This window comes from Scophthalmus maximus, chromosome 4 (genome assembly GCF_022379125.1).
Source record: "Scophthalmus maximus strain ysfricsl-2021 chromosome 4, ASM2237912v1, whole genome shotgun sequence".
NCBI classification, from domain to species: Eukaryota; Metazoa; Chordata; class Actinopteri; order Pleuronectiformes; family Scophthalmidae; genus Scophthalmus; species Scophthalmus maximus.
The window spans coordinates 28,658,741-28,681,044 of NC_061518.1; the positions used below are offsets into that span (position 1 = coordinate 28,658,741).

Here is a 22,304-nt window from a genome sequence, read left to right on the forward strand (position 1 = left end):
AACATCTAGTGGTCATGTTTCCGTATGTGCCACTTAAATCTCTTTAGTCCTCCAGTCACTAAAGAGCGTGTGTCCTCTTGGGATTGATCTTCTTACTTGCTTTCTCCTCCTCTTGAAGTGCATAGCGGAATGACTTAACTTTACCTCGGAGCTTGGTGAGCATATCTATCTTCTGGTCTAGGGTCTGCTCCAGTTGATTGGCATATGACTCCACGTCATAATCCACCTCCTCTGTCATCTGCAGCAGCACCTTTTCATCCTCCAGCCACCGGATTGATTCTTGGAAAACAGCTTGGTGGTCCTCCAGGACCCGCTCCTCCATCTCCACTAACTGAGACACTGCCTCATGGAAGGTAAATAGCTGGGGAGACACCTCCTGCTCACAGAGTAGTTTAAGGCCATCTCTCTGCGGCAAGATATTCAGCCACTCCTCGTCCAAAAGATCCAACTGATTGACAGCGTGGATGTTGGGTCGACCCCCCTCCATCTCTTGGTTGGGGTCCATCCTCAGCTCCTTGACCCTGTAGGCGTAGTGTAGTGTGTTGAGTGTATTCTCAGAGGATGTCATGCCAGGAGAGATAGTTGCAATCATACATGTGCGTGAATTTTCCCCAATGAAGGAGTCTCTCAGGACCTGGGTCAGCTTACTGCCTCTGAATGGAGTGTGGGGCTTGTTACGGCCAAGAGCCCTGATACACTCCTTCAGTGCCAGAAGGCTTTTGTTGATGTCAGCTCCCTCTTGGCGTGTTTGGCGTTCGGCACTCAATGTATCTGCCCCCCTCTCGTTTCCTGCAAGGTCGATTAGGGAGAACTTGCCGTGCACCGTCCCCTTCCTCCGAAGAATGATCTGGAAAACAGCATGGCTACGAGAGGAGTGCGCATTGGCTGACGTCTGCCCTGATGTTCTGCAGCTGTTGCCAACTTCTATGAGTTTCAGGACATCCTCTGTGCACTTAACCACCTTCTCCTGAAGCCCCACAACCTGAACTTGCTGTTTCCCGTCCTCCAGAACCCTCAGCTTAGCTTTACAATTCAGCATGTCAAACACCTTTCCACAGTAGATTTCAAAGAAAGTTGCACACACTTGAAGATCTAACTTCTTGTAGTTGGGTTTCTTCAACATGGTAAATACATCCCGAGCAGCGAATACATAAATTCCTTTAGAGCACTCTTGGTTCTTCCCAGAGAAATCTCCACCCATGGTATGTGTTTTTCCACTGCCCGTCTGTCCATAGGCAAAGCAGGTGGCCATGCCTCTCTCAAAAATGGTCTCCACTAGAGGTCTGGCAGTGAACCTGTAAACCATCTCATTGGTGGTGCTGTCATCAAAAGCATAGTCGAAGCGGAAGGTCTGGTTCTCCAGGTAGCGGGTTAGGTCCACTTTTTGTTTAGGTTCATGGACCATCACCACATCCTTACTGGGAATGGTGATCACATCCATATCCTTCATAGCCAACTCTTTTTTGTTGAGTGGACGTTTCCTCACACAAACACATATTCTGTGCTTGTCAATCAAATCTGCTGTGGTCAGGGGCCCGTTGTCTAGATTGGCTCGGAAATCTTGGATCATGTACATCATCTCATAGTTAGGAATGGTGGTGTCCCCCTCCTGAGCTCTCCTCTCCCTGAGATCCTTTTGCTGGAGCCGACGCCTCTCTCTCTTCTCTTGCAGTTTCTCCACCTCCTTCACACAGTTTGACTTCCTCCCTGCATTCTGCAGCCGCTGTTGTGTCTGAGCTTGATATGGCTGTGCAGGCTGCTGGGGTCTGGCCCGGGTCAGAATCACTCTATTATTCCCGGACGGACTGTCATTCTTAGTAGGTGTTATCGTCCGTCTGTTCTTTGCGGTTTTGTTGATCTTCACACACGTGGGTGTAGTGGAGGTTGGAGTGTCTGGACAATGGACTATCACATCTGGGTTAAGTGCAAATATACTCTCCAAGTCAATTTCTTTCCCTTTTGTGTCTTCATTTTCTATCCACTCCACAGTGATGCTGTTGTTGTCCTCATTCAGCGAGGTCACCATTGCCTGGTGTATACGTCCATCACTGCGCTGCATCTCAACATACGTTCCGATGACAATCTTCCCTAAAGCAGATTCTATATTAGAATAGAACACAATAGAAATGCAATGTCCATCATAGTGGAGAGTGGGGGTACAAATCTGTACTGAGATTTGTTTCAATGGGTGAAATTGTTCAGGTGAATGAACAGCTAAATGTGTCTTAGGCCTGCCTCATTGTAACATTGAACACCAGTTTGGTTCACTTTTTTGTTGCCCCCCCCCCCCCCCCCCCCCCCCTCTATGTTCTGATTTACACAGACATTGATGCACTACAGAAAGAAAACGTTGGTCTTATTTTTGTCTTTTGCCCCAGTTGTGATGGTAATACGTATCATTCAAAATAAATCACTCAGATTCTGTCACTGTTGCCAAAGGTGTTTTACCTGTGATTAGTCATTACAGCCAGTTTGTTATTAAATGGTGCCACCACATCCTTACAGTGACTCTGTATAATGAAAATTGCAGAAGAGCTTAATCTCAAAGCTGTGACTCAAAGCACCCTCAGATTTTACATAACTCTCCATAAGCCTTCAATCCTGTCAGGCAGCCTGTCTGCCTGTGTGTAGGTGTAGTTCTGAAGGTATGGTACCGTCTCCAGAGTGGTTTTATTTTACACTACTTTGACTACAGTATGATTCAATATATTGATCAATTTCATCACTTTTTGCTGTATTTTGCTCTATAAATACCTGTTACAACAGTCCATTCATGGAGGGGGTATATCAAAATTCTAAATTCCACCCCTGACTTAACCCTAATCCTAACCCAATTTAAAGTAAACGCAGCATTTAAATGCTTTGAAAGTGTAAAATCAAATAAAAATACATGAGCTGATGTATGTTGTTGCCCGCCATCTTTGGAATTCCAGGAGACCCTGACAATACTCATGCACAAGTGGTGAACCAATGAATGAGCTCATTTTTATCACGTTGTCAGTACCGTGTTGTCGGCCTCAGACATACCTCAGAAGTTGTGCTTCTCTTTCTGGGTGGTGGTCTTGGTCCACCTCTGTGTCTGCTATAATTCAAATGGTATTCTGAGAGGATATACTACCTGTTACATCGATGAGATCAAAGGAGTGTGTGGGCCTCTGATCCTTTGAACATTGTATCAATGGGGATGACCCCACATTTGCATCATAATGGAATGTTTTGATGTGATTTTTGTTATTATTTTACATCTGCACTAAATTCTTATTACACCCCCCTACACACATGCACGCACACACACACACACACACACACACACACACACACACTTAAACGAGTAAGCAGACCCAATATAAAGCAATTCACAGAAAACCAACACTTGTCTTTTAATTATTTTAAATACTGAAGTTTTTCTTTTTACTAATCCATAGCATTGGTGTTTTAAGTAGATATACATGGAAACTGGACATTTCTGATGTCTAGAAATGTCCAATTTCGTTATTAATTGTCTGTTGTAAAACTACTACAACAATGTGCGAGGGCATAGCAACTAGAAAAAAGGGTGGAGAAAAATATGTTCACAGGTGTGCTCTTGGGCTTTTTAGGTTTACCTTCTGCAGAAAGAGGAAGTGTCTGCACAAACTTAAGGTATGAGGATTGCACCATCTGCTGACACATTCTGCTGATAAATTGGTGTACATTAGATATTTATTAGACAACTTCTCATGATTTTCAACATCTATTCAATTGTTCAATTTGTTTCTGAACATTTTGTTTCCCTACAGTGAATGGTTCACAACCCCTTTTGTCTGCAGCTCAAGGTCCTTTTATCAGAAGAAAGGAATCCTGTCAAGTCTTTGATTTAATTGTTTCGCATGTTTTAGTCATAGATGTAGACATAGTCACCAGGTCAACAGAGTGAACCCAATGCGAAAGTGTCTAAAACCTGTATTCTCACTAAAGACCAGCAGAGGGCACCTCACTGATTGAAAAAAGTCAGTTTCTATCTCACTTGATTTAAAACATTAGTATACATTTTCCTAAGGAGTGTATGGTCTTCATTTCTAGTCCTTTTTGACACAGAACCTGGGAAGCTTTTACAATGCCTATCAAGCAATGACAGAAATAGAAATATCTCAAGTAAACACTGGACCACACAGGTCAGGTGTTAGAGTGGAATATAATTCTGGTAGAGATCAAAAATTCATAATATAAGAACTTGTGCCTATCCTCGCCATGTTCTTTTCATGAGCTGAAGCTAAACCAGCCTTTAGGCTGTCGAGGAACAGCATTAATATGCTGGTTCAGATGCTGCCCCAGCAAAAAGCCCATATATGGAGCCATGAGATTGAGGTGTTCGTCACTGTCTATTGGCTCGCCTGTGGAACCTCCTACAGGGTTACTTCTGACCTCTTTGGCATGCCACTCGCCATCGTTTGCAGGACCAACCAGATTGTTTCATTTCTGCTGTGGTTAAACGGTATTTTTAGTAAATCTATGGGTTAAACACTCGGTTCCTTCTATGACTTTGTTTAGATCTTGTTCAGTGATTTTCCCCGAAGCTGATTTTGCCTGTCTGATCGTTCTGCTCAGTTTTGTGTCACGTCTGGTTGTTGTTGCTTCTGTGAACTGTGTTTTTCCACCGCTCCTCCTTGTCTCTCTTTAACACTGCGGTTTCCTCTAACTATTGGGACAACTATCCGCTCCACTCTCCCTTGTTTAGTCTAAACACTCACAGCTCTCTTCCTCTTTTAGCGACTCACTCGCTAACTCACAGCGGTTGACACGCTCTTATCTGCGCTCCGCACCGTAGCTCAGCTAGTAAGCTTTAGCAGCTAACAATGGCTTCTTCCTCTCCTGCTGTCTCCTGCTCTGTTTGCTCCATGTTTAGTTACTCCTCTGCCTCCTTTAGTGATACTGATACTTGATACTTAGGATGGAGGCAAGGTTCAGAGCAGCCCGGAGGACAGGGCGGCTGGGTGACTGTCCGCAATAAGAGGCATAGTCCTAAACTGAAGCTCACGGTTCACCACCAACCACTTCACGTTTCTAATAAATTCTCCCCTCTCGACACACCCGCTGAGGAAACAACTCTGATCATTGATGATTCTGGTTTGAGGAACGTGAAGATAGCGAAAGCAGCGACCACAGTCTGTATCCCAGGGGCCAAAGCAGGCGACATTGAATCCCACCTAAAACTGCTGGCTAAGGATAAACGTAGATATGGTAAAATTATTATTCACGTCGGCAGTAACGACACACGATTACGCCAATCGGAGGTCATAAAGATGAATATTGATTCGGTGTGTAGTTATGCAAGAGCAATGTCGGACTCTGTCGATTTCTCTGGACCCCTGCCCAACTTGAACAGTGATGATATGTATCATCAACCCGCTGGTTGTCGAGGTGGTGTCCAGATAACAATATGGGCTTCATAGATAACTGGCGCACCTTTTGGAGAATTCCTGGTCTGATGCGGAGAGACGGCATTCCTCCAACTTTGGATAGTGCAGCTCTCATTTGTAGAAACCTGACTTGGTTACCTAGATGGACAAACCCGTGACATTTCAGAGTTGGGACCAGGAAGCAGAGTTGCTGTCTTACACGCTTCTCTGCGCTTCTATTACAGCAGTCGCCCCCACAAAACCCCATAGAAACTATTTATGCCTCACGACCACTTCAACTATCTAAACCAAAGGTAAATAAAAGAGGTGTAATTCACACAAATCTCATAAAGATCAACACGAATTAATTCCCCCCGAGCGACTGGGAGGGGTGGAGGTGTGGCCTCTGTTTACAAGTCGTTATTTCACTGTCGGCAGATTCCACACGCTGGTTTTGCTAGCTTTGAACTGCAACTGTTTGAAATATTTCTGTCTTCCCCTGTCTTGTGTGCAGTGGTGTACCGCCCACCTAAATTCAACAAAGGCTTCATCCATGACTGTGCTGTTTTTTTTATCTGGGCTTATGGTAAAATATGATCACATAACAATAAGTGGTGATTTTAATGTCCATGTTTGTTGTGAGTCACAGCCTCTGACCCAGGACTTTTTGAACCTCCTGGACTCATTCAATCTTAAGCAAGCTGTCACCGGCCCAACACACGGAAAGGGTCACACTCTAGATCTCGTGTTATCCTATGGTGTTTCAGTCTCTGTAAATGAAATCTGTGCCATGTCTTTCTCCGATCACTCCCCAATTCTGTTCACTGTGTCAGTCCCATGCTCAGGTAGTACCCCTAGTGTCTCCAAACGGGTCTCGCACATGCTTAACTCCTCGACTGCTGGGCAATTTTCAGCCGCTTTCAATGACTCCCCCTTGACTAGGCCGTCACTGGGCTTTAGCTCTGAGTATACTGCTGATGAGCTTCTTTCTATGTTCTCATCAGCTTGCACTGGCATTCTGGATTCCGTTGCCCCTTTCAAGCCCAAACGCACTAAAGCACAGTCAACACCACGGCTCAACGATGCAACGCGCGACCTCAGACGCGCCTGTAGGCGGGCTGAGCGCAAGTGGCAGAAGGACCGCCTTCACGTGTCCCTCCAAATCCTCCGAAGTTGCTTGGCGGATTACCGCCGAGCCGTTAAAACCGCCAAATCAAAGTACATTTCCTCCCTGGTCTCCAGAAACAGTCACAAACCCCAGGTTCTTTTCAACACACTAAATTCTCTCATAAATCCCAGAAATGAATCCCCTGTTGTGCCCTCACCCGCCCTCTGTGAAAGCTTTCAAAAATTCTTCTTCGAAAAGATTGCAGCACTCAGGCCTTCTGATACCTCTGCCACCCCACTCCCCGCCCCTCCCCCCCTTCCCCAGCTAGCTGTTCTCGAGCAGTTTGAGCCCATTACCCTATCCTCCCTCTTTGATGCAGTCAGACATCTGCAGCCCTCCAACTGCCCCTCTGACTGTCTACCCTCCCGCCTACTCAAGGATGCTACAGTTTTCGACACAGTTGCCCCCTTCCTTCTACTTTTGATCAACATCATCCTCTCCTCTGGTTGCGTCAAGTCAAGTCAAGTCAATTTATTTCTATAGCGCATTTACAGACGGCTGAGCCGCACCAAAGTGCTTCATAAGAAAGTGCTTAAGTGCAATAAACAAAGAATAATACAATACAATAATATAATAGGTAAAGTAAAGCAAAAAGAAAATTTAAAAGGTAACCAGGGAACACTATGCACTGGCACTTAAAAAGGAGACACTAATCGAAGGCTAGTGAAAAGAGGTGGGTCTTTAAATGGGACTTAAAAATATTCAGAGACTGGGCTGCACGGATGTGCAGGGGGAGGCAGTTCCAGAGTCTGGGGGCCGCTACTGCAAAGGCTCTGTCCCCCCTGGTTTTTAACCTGGACCTGGGCACTTCCAACAACAGTTGGTCAGCTGACCGTAGTGCTCTGGAGGGGATGTGGTGGTGGAGAAGATCAGACAGGTACGTGGGGGCCAGACCATGGAGGGATTTGTAAACAGTCAGTAGAAGTTTAAAATCAATGCGGTAGCGGATGGGGAGCCAGTGGAGTGATGCGAGGACCGGGGTGATATGTTCGCGCTTTTTTGTGCAGGTGAGGAGTCGGGCGGCTGAGTTCTGAACCAACTGCAGGCGGCGGAGCTGTGATTGATCAATGACGGTGTATAGAGCGTTACAGTAGTCCAGTTGAGATGTTATGAAGGCATGGATGACTCTCTCTAGATCACTCTGGGGCAGGTAGGATTTGATCTTAGCTAGGGTTCTCAGGTGGAAAAAGCTTTTTCTAACTACTGCACTGACCTGCTGCTTGAACATGAAGGCACTGTCAAAAATCACGCCAAGATTTCTGACAGAAGGCCTGATGTTAGAGGCGAGAGGGCCCAGGGCATCGGTGGAGAAGCCCGTTGATGATTTGCCAAAAACAATGATCTCTGTCTTACTCTCATTGAGGTTGAGGAAGTTTGCACCCATCCAAGCCTTGATGTCATCCAGACAGTCAAGCAATGGATGGAGTGCACCCTGCCCATCAACCCTTAGAGGGAGATACAGCTGGATGTCGTCGGCAAAGCAGTGGAAGGAGATGTTGTGTTTGACCAGGATTTCCCCAAGGGGTAAGATGTACAACAGAAATAGAATGGGGCCTAGTATAGAGCCTTGAGGGACCCCGCAGGTGAGGGGGGCAACAGAAGAGGTGGAATCTCCAAGCTGGACAGAGAAGGTCCTCTCGGCCAGGTAGAGCTGAAAGAACTTCAGGGCTGTGCCTTTGATGCCTACGTGCTGCTCGAGTCGAGACAGCAGGATCCTGTGATCCACAGTGTCAAAGGCTGCTGTAAGATCTAAAAGCACCAGGATCACAGGGCTGCCTGAGTCGGCAGCTAGGAGCAGGTCATTAAGGACTCTCAGGAGAGCAGTCTCTGTGCTGTGGGCTGTTCTAAAGCCAGACTGGCGTCCCGGCTGCCTTCAAGAATGCCATGGTGCAGCCACTACTAAAGAAGCCAAACCTTAACCCCTCTATCCTCTCAAACTTCAGGCCTATCTCCAAACTACCCTTCCTGTCTAAAGTCCTCGAGCGAGAAGTTTACATCCAGTTGAAATCCTTTTTAACTAACAACAACATTTATGAGAAATTCCAGTCTGGCTTTAGAACAGCCCACAGCACAGAGACTGCTCTCCTGAGAGTCCTTAATGACCTGCTCCTAGCTGCCGACTCGTGCTTTTAGATCTTAAAGCAGCCTTTGACACTGTGGATCACAGGATCCTGCTGTCTCGACTCGAGCAGCACGTAGGCATCAAAGGCACAGCCCTGAAGTTCTTTCAGCTCTACCTGGCCGAGAGGACCTTCTCTGTCCAGCTTGGAGATTCCACCTCTTCTGTTGCCCCCCTCACCTGCGGGGTCCCTCAAGGCTCTATACTAGGCCCCATTCTATTTCTGTTGTACATCTTACCCCTAGGGGAAATCCTGGTCAAACACAACATCTCCTTCCACTGCTTTGCCGACGACATCCAGCTGTATCTCCCTCTAAGGGTTGATGGGCAGGCTGCACTCCATCCATTGCTTGACTGTCTGGCTGACATCACGGCATCAATGAGAGTAAGACAGAGATCATTGTTTTTGGCAAATCATCAACGGGCTTCTCCACCGATGCCCTGGGCCCTCTCGCCTCTAACATCAGGCCTTCTGTCAGAAATCTTGGCGTGATTTTTGACAGTGCCTTCATGTTCAAGCAGCAGGTCAGTGCAGTAGTTAGGAAAAGCTTTTTCCACCTGAGAACCCTAGCTAAGATCAAATCCTACCTGCCCCAGAGTGATCTAGAGAGAGTCATCCATGCCTTCATAACATCTCAACTGGACTACTGTAACGCTCTATACACCGTCATTGATCAATCACAGCTCCGCCGCCTGCAGTTGATTCAGAACTCAGCCGCCCGACTCCTCACCTGCACAAAAAAGCGCGAACATATCACCCCGGTCCTCGCATCACTCCACTGGCTCCCCATCCGCTACCGCATTGATTTTAAACTTCTACTGACTGTTTACAAATCCCTCCATGGTCCGGCCCCCACGTACCTGTCTGATCTTCTCCACCACCACATCCCCTCCAGAGCACTACGGTCAGCTGACCAACTGTTGTTGGAAGTGCCCAGGTCCAGGTTAAAAACCAGGGGGGACAGAGCCTTTGCAGTAGCGGCCCCCAGACTCTGGAACTGCCTCCCCCTGCACATCCGTGCAGCCCAGTCTCTGAATATTTTTAAGTCCCATTTAAGACCCATCTCTTTTCACTAGCCTTCGATTAGTGTCTCCTTTTTAAGTGCCAGTGCATAGTGTTCCCTGGTTACCTTTTAAATTTTCTTTTTGCTTTACTTTACCTATTGTATTATTCTTTGTTTATTGCACTTAAGCACTTTCTTGTGAAGCACTTTGGTGCGGCTCAGCCGTCTGTAAATGCGCTATAGAAATAAAATTGACTTGAAAAAGCCTATAAATTAACCTAAGAATAGAACAATAAAATGTGGATTATTTAATATTAGGTCACTCCCATCTAAATCTTTGTTAGTGAATGATCTGATAACTGATCAGCACGTTGATTCATTCTGTATGACTGAAACCTGGATGCAGCCAGAAGAATATGTTAGTTTAAATGAATCAACACCTCCCTCTTATAATAATACTCATATTCCTCGGACCACAGGCCGAGGAGGAGGAGTAGCAGCAATCTACCAATCAGACTTATTGCTTAACCCTCGACCTAAACATAGTTTTAACTAATTTGAAAGCCTAACTCTTAGCCTCTTTCACCCAAGCTGGAAATGTCAAAAATCAGTTATTGTAGTCGTTGTATATCGACCACCAGGCCCTTACTCTGAATTTTTATCTGAGTTGGTGCTTAGCACAGATAAAGTTATTATAGTGGGTGATTTCAACATTGATGTGGATGTTGCCAACGACAGTCTTAGTTCTGCCTTTAATTCGCTCATAGACTCAATTGGTTTTACTCAACATGTAAACAAACCCACTCACTGTTTTAATCACTCCCTCGACCTCGTTCTGTCATATGGCATAGACATTGACAATTAACTAATCACTACTTAGTTACATTTGAATTCTCCATTATTAACTTTACTGAATTTGGAGAAAAGTTTTATTACAGCAGGTGTCTATCAGAAAACTCTGTTAGTAAATTCAAAGAAAAAGTTCCTTCGTTATTTACTCCACTGCCATGTGTCGATACAGTGCAGGATAGTTATCAAAACTTTACTCCCACACAAATTGATGATGTTGTTGATAGTGCAGCAGCCTCACTACGTTCCACACTTGACACTGTCGCCCCTCTGAAAAAGAAGACAGTCGAACAGAGGAGGATAGCTCCATGGTTTAATGCACAGACACGTGCTTTAAAACAGACGTCACATAGGTTAGAAAGGAAGTGGCGTTCCAATAGTCTAGATGATTCTCACCTAGACTGGAAAAATACTTTAATTACATATAAGAAACCCCTCCGAAATGCCAGAACCAATTATTATTCTTCACTAATAGAGGAAAATAAAAACAACCCCAGGTTCATCTTCAGCACTGTAGCCAGGCTGACAGAGAGTAAAAGCTCTACTGAACAGTCTATTCCTCCAACTCTAAGTAGCAATGATTTCATGAGCTTCTTTACTTATAAGATTATTACCATCAGAGAAAAAATTTACCAGCTTCTTCCCACTAATAGCACAGAAACACTGTCCAGTACAATAGCTTCTGAACCAATAGTATCGCCTAATTTATATTTAGAATGCTTCTCCCCTATAGACCTGGCTGAGCTGAGTTCACCTGTCACTTCATCCAAGCCATCAACCTGTCTTTTAGATCCTATTCCATCAAGGCTATTTAAGGATGTATTACCTGTAATTAATAATTCCATATTAGATCAGATCAATTTATATATATATATATATATATATATATATATATATATATATTAACAGGCTATGTACCAAAGGCCTTTAAGGTGGCAGTAGTTAAACCTCTGCTCAAAAAAACGACTCTAGACCCAGATATCTTAGCTAACTATAGGCCCATATCAAACCTCCCCTTTATCTCTAAAATCCTTGAAAAAACTGTTGCTAACCAGTTATGTGACTATTTACACAGGAATAGTCTGCTTGAAGACTTTCAGTCAGGGTTTAGAAAACATCATAGTACAGAAACAGCACTACTGAAGGTTACCAACGACCTTCTCATGGCCTCAGACAGTGGACATGTTTCTATTCTCGTCCTTTTGGATCTTAGTGCTGCATTTGTCACCATCGATCACAAAATTCTGTTACAGAGACTAGAATACATTGGGATTAAAGGAACAGCACTAGAATGGTTTAAGTCCTACTTATCTGATTGATTACAGTATATTAACATTAATAACAAATCTTCCACTCATACAAAAGTGAGACACGGAGTACCACAAGGCTCTGTACTGGGACCGATACTTTTCACTTTATATATGCTTCCTTTAGGCAATATTATAAGAAAACACCACATCAATTTCCATTGCTACGCATATGATACCCAGCTGTATTTATCTATGAAGCCAGATGAAACTAATCAGGTAGACAAACTTCAGGACTATCGTAAAGACATAAAGGCCTGGATGACTTATTATTTTTTACTTCTAAATTTAAAAAAAACAGGTCATTATACTCGGCCCTTGGATGGCATTACCTTGGCCTCCAGCTCTACTGTGAGAAACCTTGGAGTTACCTTTGACTCACACATAAAACAAGTCTCTAGGACAGCCTTCTTTCACCTGCGCAATATCAAGAACATTAGAAACATCCTATCTCAAAAGGATGCTGAAAAACTAATCCATGCATTTGTTACTTCTAGACTGGACTACTGTAATTCATTACTGCTAGGATGCCCCAATAAGTCTGTGAAATAGAATAGAATAGAATTTAAAATACTGCTCCTAACCTACAAAGCCCTTAATAATCAAGCTCCATCATATCTTACAGAGCTCATAGTTTCATATTATCCCAATAGATCACTTCGCTCTGTAAATGCAGGACTACTTGTGGTTCCCAGAGTCTGTAAAAGTAGAATGGGTGGCAAAGCCTTCAGCCACCAGGCTCCTCTCCTCTGGAACCAGCTCCCAGTTTGTGTCAGGGAGGCAACTGTTGTACAATCCCCCTATCCCCCGATATGTTTACAGTACATGTCACTAACCCTGTTTGTGTTTTCTATCTCTCCTAATGTATCTCTGACCCCAGAGCTGCAGGACCCAAACCCGTCATTATTATTGTTAGTAGTATTATTATTATTCATATTAATTCATAACTAATAATAACAAAAACATAATTGTGTTTTTTAATTATAAGTATAAGTCTGGTAGAGATTAAAGCGGCGGTTGTACAACTGTCCTCTCTCTCTCTCTTCCCCATTTCTCTCCTCACCCAAACCGGTCGAGACAGATGACCGCCCACAACTGAGTCTGGTTCTGTCAGAGATTACTTCCTGTTAAAAGGGAGTTTTTTCTCTCCAGTGCTTTGCTCATTGTGGGATTTGTTGGGTTTTCCCTGTAATATTGTAATATTGACCTCACTATGTAAAGTGCCTTGAGACAATGTATTTTGTGATATGGCGCTATACAAATAAAATTGAATTGAATTGAATTGAATTTCTAAAGTAGGCAGTGCCAGGTTTAAGCAGGCAATCTTGGAACTCAGCCCAAGCCTGGAACTCAGTCACAAAAGCATTGCCAAACTCATGCTGCCATCCTCCATACTCCCCCTCTATTGCTTGAAAGACTATAAAATCTGTTAAAACTTTCATTGAGTCTGGTTGTCTGCATTTTGGGTCCAAATTCTAGGTCAGCCCTGAACACTTTTTTGAAAAACAGACAAACTGCGCCCCCCTGAACTGTCAGTCACGGCTTGACAACATGATGAACACTGTCTGCTGTCATAATGTGATGCAAGTAACCAATATGTGCACCATTCAAGACTGTCTAAGTCTGCCGAGTCGCAGCTGCAAAATGAGTCGAAAAAGGATCAAATTATTCTTAACAGTTCTCAAAAGTTATTTGAATTATTTATTATGTGTAATTAATAGATCATTCATATTTTTTTTTAATTGAAGGTGGTGATTAGTGTTGGACAAATAATGGGGGGAGGTCAATAATCTCGCCAACATTGCCAGCCACAATAATGTGGAAGAAATGATGAACATCCTCCACAGAGCATTTCATTTCCCCAAACCAGAGGAGATGGAGGAGGCCAAATCTGAATTGTTCCCCATAAGCAGCCACAGAAGAGAAGTTATATAAATAGAAAACTCTTCCCTTCACTGCTGCTACAAGGTGTGTGTGTGATGCCAATGCACATTTCTTGATGTATATATTGGCAATCCAGGTTTGGAGCATGATGCAATGGTCCTCCGCAGATCCCCCATGTATCAACAACACCACCAGAGGCCAGGAGTATTATCGAGTGCACCTTTGGCATCCTCAAAACTTGGCCTCTGTGATGATTGGTGATTGGTGCCTGCTGCATCCTCCACAACATGTGTGGCAGCAGGTGATGACCTGCAGGAGGAGGAAGACGATCTGGACCGAGCTGACAGTGAGTATGACGCCACCAGCATTGAAGCCAATGAGAGGGACGTGCACACATTTCTGCTACGGAGAGACTGCCTGCATTTCTTTGTGAACATGACTATATCTAGACAGTAACACTCTCCACATATACTCATCTTCACTAGAAGTGTGTGTCTCTGATGCTGTACTTTTGTAATGTATGCCTGTGTGTATATGCATGTGCGTGTAAATATGTTCTATATGTTCATTTGTTGCAATGTTCTTTGTCTTGTTCTAACTTTGCAAATATAATTATAACACAGTTGCTTTCAAGAATGAATTGTCTGGACTGAATTTCATTACAATATTTATTCAAAGCTTTTTTTTAATGAGAATTTAAAGCAGAGCCAGGTACCCCTCTGCTCTCTCAGTTGCTGTCCTTACCATCTCCTCGCTTGCCACAGCCTCTCCCTTCAGCCTACTTCAAAATGTATGAATAGCGAATATTACCGTTCGTTGACTCTTGTCCTGCCTGTCATGAAGGGACTAATTATATGTTATTACGGGCCAGTAGAGGGCTCTAGTAGTATACTCAAGGGAATTACGTATAGCCAGGTGCAGAGAGAGTGTATATGGCCGGAGGGATGAGAGGCTTTACCCCCACGTTGGGCCTGTTATGATGTTCTACCAGCTCCCTGAATAAAGTCACTAGAAGTGGAAATGCCTGGATGCTGATCATTGATATACGAAGATATCACACTACCGATGCAGCCTCTGTCTCTCGGCTTGCCAACAGTATCCTACCTACCTGAAAATCCAACCTGGCAACTCCAGGCTCCCTAAGAGCTGTCAGTCATAATCCAGAGGCTCCGCCCCCAAAGTGTCAAAAAGTTTCTCCGCGAGCGTACAAAGCGCTCCACGAGCAACGAAGCTGCCTCTCGCGCGAGTGTAAAATGTGCACCTCAAACGCAGAAATAACCCTCGAGCAGCGGATCTGCTTTTCCCGCGAGCGAGAACAGATCATCTTGAGCCTCAAGGGATTTAAATCTGCACGCGTGTGAAATTACATACATCGCTCGTGAGTCATTTTTTGTGCGCTGTATTAATGACCCAATTCTAACTCCATAGTTAGGCTTTATATATGGCCTGACAAACTAAGACAATGTAGTGTCTTTGAATCTCAGGTTCTGTATGTAACAGAACCTGAGTAACAGAACCCTCCCCCTGATGTTCGTGCATCAGGGGGAGGGGCTATATTTCCATTTAGCTCTTTTCTGATTCCTATCCTTTTTACTAATTGTGTATTTGATAAATAATTCAATAGTTTTCTAAGTTTCAGGGTCAGTATAACTATACTGACATGTTTCTTGTTTATTGTTGTTAACTTGAATAATTGTATTTAGGTTGACCACCTTGTGTGTCTAAATGGCCTGATAAACCATTATATATGTTCCCCTCATGTCTCAGTTTGTCAGGTTAGTTAGCGCTACTCAATTCTCTTTGTTGATTCTTGAGTTTAGTTCTGTTATGTTGACCTCATTTATGGGCCCAATATTTTTGTTTCCAGCCTTTTTGGCATTTGTTTATTATTGCAAAGAAAATGTAAAAAAAATTTTTTTTTCAAGAAACCACCTGTGTCTCTGCCTTGACTGCTTGGTCCCTGACAGGCCTGTTTGGCTCTAATTGGTAGGCCAGAAGTGATAAAATAAAGTCCCTCGCAAAAAGAAAAACACACTGTATTATTCATTTTGGTACTCTACCCAAATCTTAATCCAAGCCCTTGTCAGACATACAGACAATGATGAGCACTCAAAATCAATACTCATTCCCATCCACTTTTGCAAGAGTTTCTCCTTCTAGTAAAAAAGGCTTTCATAGCCACTCGCCACTCAGTGAGAGCCTGGGTCTCCTCAGTTGTCCCTTGAGTAAGATAAAATTAGATCCCCATGGGGGGAATTCAGGTAATAACATCAATCCACAAATATAATGGGTAAAGCTAAAATAACATATAAATTAGAAAAATACAATATAAAATTGGATAAAATTAACTAAAATTTACACGACCAGCACAGTACTACCAATATTGCTTTAATGTACTATGATATCCATTACAATATTGTGTGTATTCCTTACAGAATAAAGGCAAGTCAACCATTTGACCAAATGTACAAAGAAAAATAAGATTATTGTATTATAATACACAATGCTACAAATTGCGAGTACAACAAGGGTTAAATAAAAATCAAAAACTGAATGTTAACATTGGTTTGAGCCAAAAGGATTTCCCTGGGATAATACATTTAGGCTCTGAGACCAGCTATTGACTGTAAGATAGTCCCAAAACTGAATCATAGCTCATGTTTAATCATGACAGCCAGTGGAACATTCCTGGACTGGCAGAGATAAGGCGTTCTGCCAATATAACGTTGTGTAACTCAACGCTCTGGGGCCTGTACTACAAAGCAAGTGCAAAATATCCAGGATATGTTTTTGTTGTCTGGATTGACTTAACCAAACATTGACCATCCTGGATAACCTGGGGTCTGTACTACGAGGTGAGTTGAACATATCCAGGATTTGTTTTCGTTGTCTGGATTGACTCAACCTAACAAACGCAATCACGATAAGCGGTCACACAACGGTGGTTATAAACACGTTAGGTCAACCCATATTTGTTCAATCAAAACACGAGCGCGTTCACATAAAAGAGGCGGTGTTCACTGCCTTTTACCAATCACTGCATGGATCAAGCGTCAAGCAGCAGAGCAGTTTATTTCACGAACGAAGACATGTTCAAGAAATATAAGCCTATTATTCATGCCAAAAATAATACGGCGGCAGCAGCCAAATGCAGGAGGGAGAGCTGGCAAAAAATTGCCAATTGTGTGAATGCGTAAGTTAATGTTTTATTGTAATATACCTGCCCTATCTTAAGGGCAAAGATCGATCAGATTAAAATCAAATTTGTGTCTACATTAAATTAGCATGTCATTTAAATGACATCTCATGGTGTATATGACAGTTCTTTCAGGTGTAACCCTTGTAGGGTGAAGCGCACATGGGATTAAATAAAAAACAAGCACAAAAACATCATCCAGAGCGGTATGTACGGTGATTTTCAATTCTTGAGTGCAACGAGTACGAGTACAACACTGTTTTTTGTTTCCTTATTGTATAATGATATCATTATACTAAAATCACAATGAAATGGCTTTGTCTTTGCTGCAGCCAACAAGAAAAGAAAAAATGCCCTCAAGAAGACAGGAGGGGTCCCTCCTACACAGGAATACACAATAACTGAGGAGCTGGCCCTCAGCAATAACGAGGAATAATGAATGACATAGTTCTCATTGGGGAAAATGAGTAACACGTATTTACTGTCTCTACAGTTGATGGGGACATACTGCTGTTGCTACTCCCCCCATCCGCATCCACACTGTCCCACACATAGGTAAGTGACCGCAACAAGTGTCATACACTGGGATTTCATTGGTGTGGCTAATGGGTAGAGATCATTGTCATATCTTACTCTGCCAGGTTGGGCCCCATGATGAGGAGACTGTCTCTGTATGCTCAGAGAGACCTGTGGGGGTACATTTTTGTACTTTATCTAAATGATATATGACTAGTCCATTTAAAACACACAGTGAGGGTGCAGACTGTAAGTGAGTAATCACAACAGCTTGGTACTGGTGGTGGTGGGCACATGGGACTCTTAAATGCTTCAATTGGTCCATACACTCAAATTTAACAATTGCTCTGTTGTTACATGAAGAGGACAGTCTTCCTCCCTCTGACCCTGTGGCCTCCACTTCTAGGCCAAGAAGAAGATCACAAGTGAATAACATGAACCTTAATCTTTTCAATCGAGACTTGCAAAGGAAAAATGCATACATGTGAAGAAACTGCATTATTTGTTTCAGGTTGGAGCAGACAATGTGAGGTGTCTGTATAATTGGACCTTAGGAATGGATATTGAATACCGACAATTCAATATCCAATATATAAAACATAAAATTACAAAGGTGCAGTCGAGGTGGAAAAACTCTGGTATGAAAAGTTGGTAAGTCAGTGCCATTCTTTATTACCAAGCATGGGAAACAATTAAATTAATTTCCTTTTTCACTTCACAGCAACAGGAGTAACTACCACCACAATAAACCTGGAAACAAAATACAACTGCCTTTTTGTGTTTCTTAAGTATAATGTGCAAAAGAAAAAGGCCTGTTTTGGTTCACCAACATTTAAATAAAAGGCCTTTCTAGCAACAAAAAAGGAAAAAGGCCTGTCTTAACTAAACAACTGTTGGGTAATGGCCTCTCTCACAGCCCGGCCAGTAGGATTGTTCAGGGTTGCCACATTATGTAGCACTGCAAGGCAGAAATGATCCTGCAAGCCTGGTCTGGGGCCACTCTTAGCCCACGCAGGCATGTAAGTCGTGCCTTCGATATTCCAAAAGTAATTTCGATCCTGTCCCTTGTCTTGCTAAGCGCCACATTAAAACTGGTTTGTGGCCCAGCATCTGGGTCAGGATAAGGGGTCATTAGGAAGGGCTGGCAGGCGTACCCTCTGTCCCCCAGCAGCACTCCACTGAACACTCTTGACAAAATAAATGAATGTTACAATGATCAGTATCACAAAATGCACTTACACCACAGACTAAACAAGTGTATGGCATACCCTGCTCGAATCTGTGACACAGTGCAGACTCCCTGAGGATTCAATACATGGGGCAAAGCAAAAAGTCTTTGGGACTGTGAACTACACTTGCTACTATGTGCGGCGCTGGCTACATAGGGCTCCAGCAGCTGACAGAGGTATTGCATTCCTCCTGATGAGAATCTGTATTTTTCATACAGATACTAATCAGAGAAAACCCTTGCCCTACACAGAGACCCTCTCAAAATCCACGCAGCGAGCTCGACTGGATCGGCTGTGTCCAGTGACGTTAAATTTTGAAGTATGGTCAGACTGTTTCTGCTGTGTGACTAAACTGTTCGTTCATGATCATGAGGAATATTGATCGTGTGTGGATCATTGTTCTAATAAAAGAGATAGTATTTCGTTTTTGTTACTATTTATCGCCACAGTCTCCTCGTTTTGTTCCTAGCTGCAGTGCCAGAAAAAGAAACTAAAATGAATCTGTCGGGAATCAAATCATCTTTATTGCATTCAAATGAAGCTCTAATATTAATCTGTATATGTATTTATATAGTGTGATCAACTCTCCCTCTGTTTATTAGAAGTTCTCTTTTGCAAGCATATTGGACACGTGTCCACTATATAAATACATTTACATATTAATATTAGAGCTTTATTTGAATTCCACTACACACAAGTCTCAGACCCAACAACTTGTTTAATTGTCTAAGCTTCTTATCAGTTCTAGGTATGGTTCTCGTAAGGACAGACAAGGGGAATCAACAAATTCATAAGTGGGTTGCTACAACCCATCGCCCGTGCACCCCCACAAACACATACAGCACCCCCAGCGATCTTCGTTGGCCAGGTTGATCAGTGAGACCCAGCTGCTTAACCTTTTCCTCCGGGGAGTGCAGCAGGATCAGGCCAGTTACGGGGTCCCTGTCATAAATTCTGAACACAAGGACAACTAAGTGTTTTAGTTACTTAAAGTGTTTCCTAACTCATGAAATTGTCTAAGCTTCTTATCAGCTCTACGTTTCGTTCTCGTAAGAATGACAAGGGGAATCAACAAACTCCTAAGTGGGTGATCACAGGTAGCATGAATTTCCTGACACCAGGAACCAGACGTTTACTATGCTACACACCATCGCCTGCGCACCCCCAAACACACACACACACACACACACACACACACACACACACCACCCCCAACGATCTCCGTTGGCCACAGTTTATACTATTAATATATCAAAGAAAAAGGAGAGGGGTTGTTTTTTAAATCTAAGCCTCATTCAATTGTTGAAGTGTGAAGACAGAGTTGACGCTAGAGCCGTGCACAAAACAGAACTAAATGTCTACACAACGACCTGACAACTAAATGGCTACACAACAACCTTTTTGATCAACTCTAGCGTCTGTGATCCCCCAACTAGTGTTTGGAAATGGGTTTTGGTTTAGTTTTTATGTTGAGACTTTGTTAAAGTAGCTCTCAACAGATGAACCATAAATTAAGTGTTCATTATTGGCATACAGGCTTCTTCACAAGACTCTGTAAGCTTTCACCTACATTGGTTTAGGAAATGAGAAGTGAGAGAAGTTACCCTCTCCTCTTAGCATTTAACAACATTACGACCCCTCAGCAGCACACGTTTCACCCACATTGGTGTAGAAGGTGTGAGAAGGAGAAAGTCAAGTGTAATAAAACTCAAACCTCAACAAGACTTGATAAACATTCCCAGTCAATGGTTGGGTAGTGAGAAGGGGGGAGAAACAGACCAACATAAATTAGGTGTTAGATGTTTAGTAACCTCTTCAACCACTTGTTATAGGATAGAGAAGCAGGATTTCAAAGTCACTTATCCGTTGCTACTTATATTATAAGCGACCTTACTCCTTTTCTGTTCCTAAGCTGCTCCTTCAGCCATCTTTGCAGATGGTGGGCCCCCAACTGTGTTGAGTTTGGGACAAGAACAGACATTTAAATGCTATGGTAATAGCCATCACATGTTATTCCTTTAAAACAGCCCTATTGTTGAAGCTTCCAGACTACCTCACATCTCTTCTATCATTTAGATCCTGTAACCATAATAACCGATCCAGTAATTACTTAACCTAAAATATCCCTCACTTACACACTAATGTTGACAGAAGTGGTTTCAGATACTATACATGGTTGGAATGGAATAAATTACAAACTGCTCTTAAACTAGAATGCTACATTCCTGTGTAAATTTTAAACTTTATTATCGAGTGTTGTTTTTATGATGATTGTAACTGTTCCTTGTTGTTGTGTGATTGTGTTGTATTATAAATGTTTCTTGTTCTCAGGTCTCTCCTGAAAAAGAGATCCTAGACTGCCTGATTAAATAAAGATAAAATCAAAAATCTAGAAAATAAAAATAAGAAATAACAGTTACATACTCACATTTACACCAGGAGATGTTAGTGTCCTTCAGCCTGCCCATATAAGGTTGCTTCCTGTCACCTCCTTCCTGAGCAGACCTTAATGGTTCTAACCCCACATAGTTTTCCCCAAAGATAAAACTGCTTTAGTGGAAGTGACACACAGACCCTCTGCAGCCATCACCACTGAAGAGAAAAACAAAAATGGCACTTTTTAACAAACCTATCATCACCACAACATTAGCAGGTTAGCAAGTGACCCACGTTCATGTAAATCTGGGAATGGCCCGTAATAATATATTGGTAGTAGTTGCTTACTAGAACTGAAAACATATATAAATACAAACAGCCACTGAATACTTTTTTAAATTTCTAGTGTTGTATTCCTAAGTAAAAAAAAGAGAACCGAATTAGGTGATTCAGTTCTTATATATTTTGTCATGATTACTATTAGGATAAACAGTAACATGTGTAGTGGATGGGAGATGTTCGTTTTCGCAAATTATTAACTAACTGTACCCATTATCCCCATGCAACAACATTATAAATAATTGTTTATCTGTTACTGAAATTATACTACAGCATCTTAAAAATGGATCCAAAAATGCATCTTAAAAATGCATCCAAAAATGCATCCAGCATCCAAAATGCATTATGTATTTTTCTTTAAGTGTGGTAGTTTGCGCCACTATATTTTAATTTAAATGAATTAAATCAAACTCTACTGTTAACTGTAACTCGACAGAAGTTAAAGGCGATGCTTGTTGTTGGTGGTATAGAGTAAATATTTTATTGTCAAAGGCTTAGTTATTATTGCTGTTTATTCCTTTTTCTTTCTTTTTTTATTTAGTTTTAATTAGAAAATCTACAGTTCACTTCTATATGCAGACGTGGGTGTACAGCGACAAACCTAAGAAAGATGAGTCTAGTTTTGTGGCAGAGTGAGAAGATGGTTTGTCCATCAGAAAGTAGTAGTTTATTGTTATTATTATTTAGGTTTATGTATGGTGAATCATAAGGTGTACTTATTAATCTTATGTATTTGCTTTTTCCTAGAGGTAAAATTCTTGTTCGCCTGGAATCCTCTCAGAACAAATGGACAAAATTGTTGAGGTAGAGATTTTCTCCCAGTGATTAAAAAACTCCACCGGCAGCCGCGCCCGACTCTGTGCGGGGCCCGACGGGGGGCGCCGCCAGTCCCAGCCTGCCGAAGCAGAGAGGGGAAAGGCGGGGAAGAGAAGGAGAGTA

General features: G+C 42.7%; 1 protein-coding gene and 1 long non-coding RNA gene across 5 annotated transcripts; one reads left to right on the forward strand and one right to left on the reverse strand.

The window, feature by feature from the left end:
- Window positions 1-58: 58 nt before the first annotated feature.
- On the reverse strand, window positions 59-7,921 carry LOC118302427 (kinesin-like protein KIF2A). 4 transcript variants are annotated; one of them, XM_035628548.2, is made up of 2 exons: window positions 7,760-7,921; window positions 59-2,088 (listed from the first exon to the last, which is right to left on the reverse strand). In XM_035628548.2, exon 2 carries the CDS (start codon window positions 2,057-2,059, stop codon window positions 59-61), a length of 2,001 nt encoding a protein of 666 aa, XP_035484441.1. In that variant the 5' UTR covers window positions 2,060-2,088; window positions 7,760-7,921. The 4 variants fall into 4 exon arrangements, with proteins under 4 accessions (XP_035484441.1, XP_035484439.1, XP_035484438.1 ...); XM_035628546.1 differs by lacking the exon at window positions 7,760-7,921 and adding an exon at window positions 3,028-3,147 and having other exon boundaries at window positions 59-2,100; XM_035628545.1 differs by lacking the exon at window positions 7,760-7,921 and adding an exon at window positions 3,028-3,143.
- Window positions 7,922-12,991: 5,070 nt separating this feature from the next.
- On the forward strand, window positions 12,992-18,178 carry LOC118302433. Its single transcript, XR_004790547.2, has 2 exons — window positions 12,992-17,111; window positions 17,238-18,178. It is a non-coding gene; the product is annotated as an uncharacterized LOC118302433 (long non-coding RNA).
- The last annotated feature ends 4,126 nt before the right edge of the window (window positions 18,179-22,304 follow it).

Bases quoted from the DNA above. Each gene is read 5' to 3' on its own strand.
- LOC118302427 (XM_035628548.2), bottom strand. From the start codon at position 2,059: ATGCAGCGCAGTGATGGACGTATACACCAGGCAATGGTGACCTCGCTG.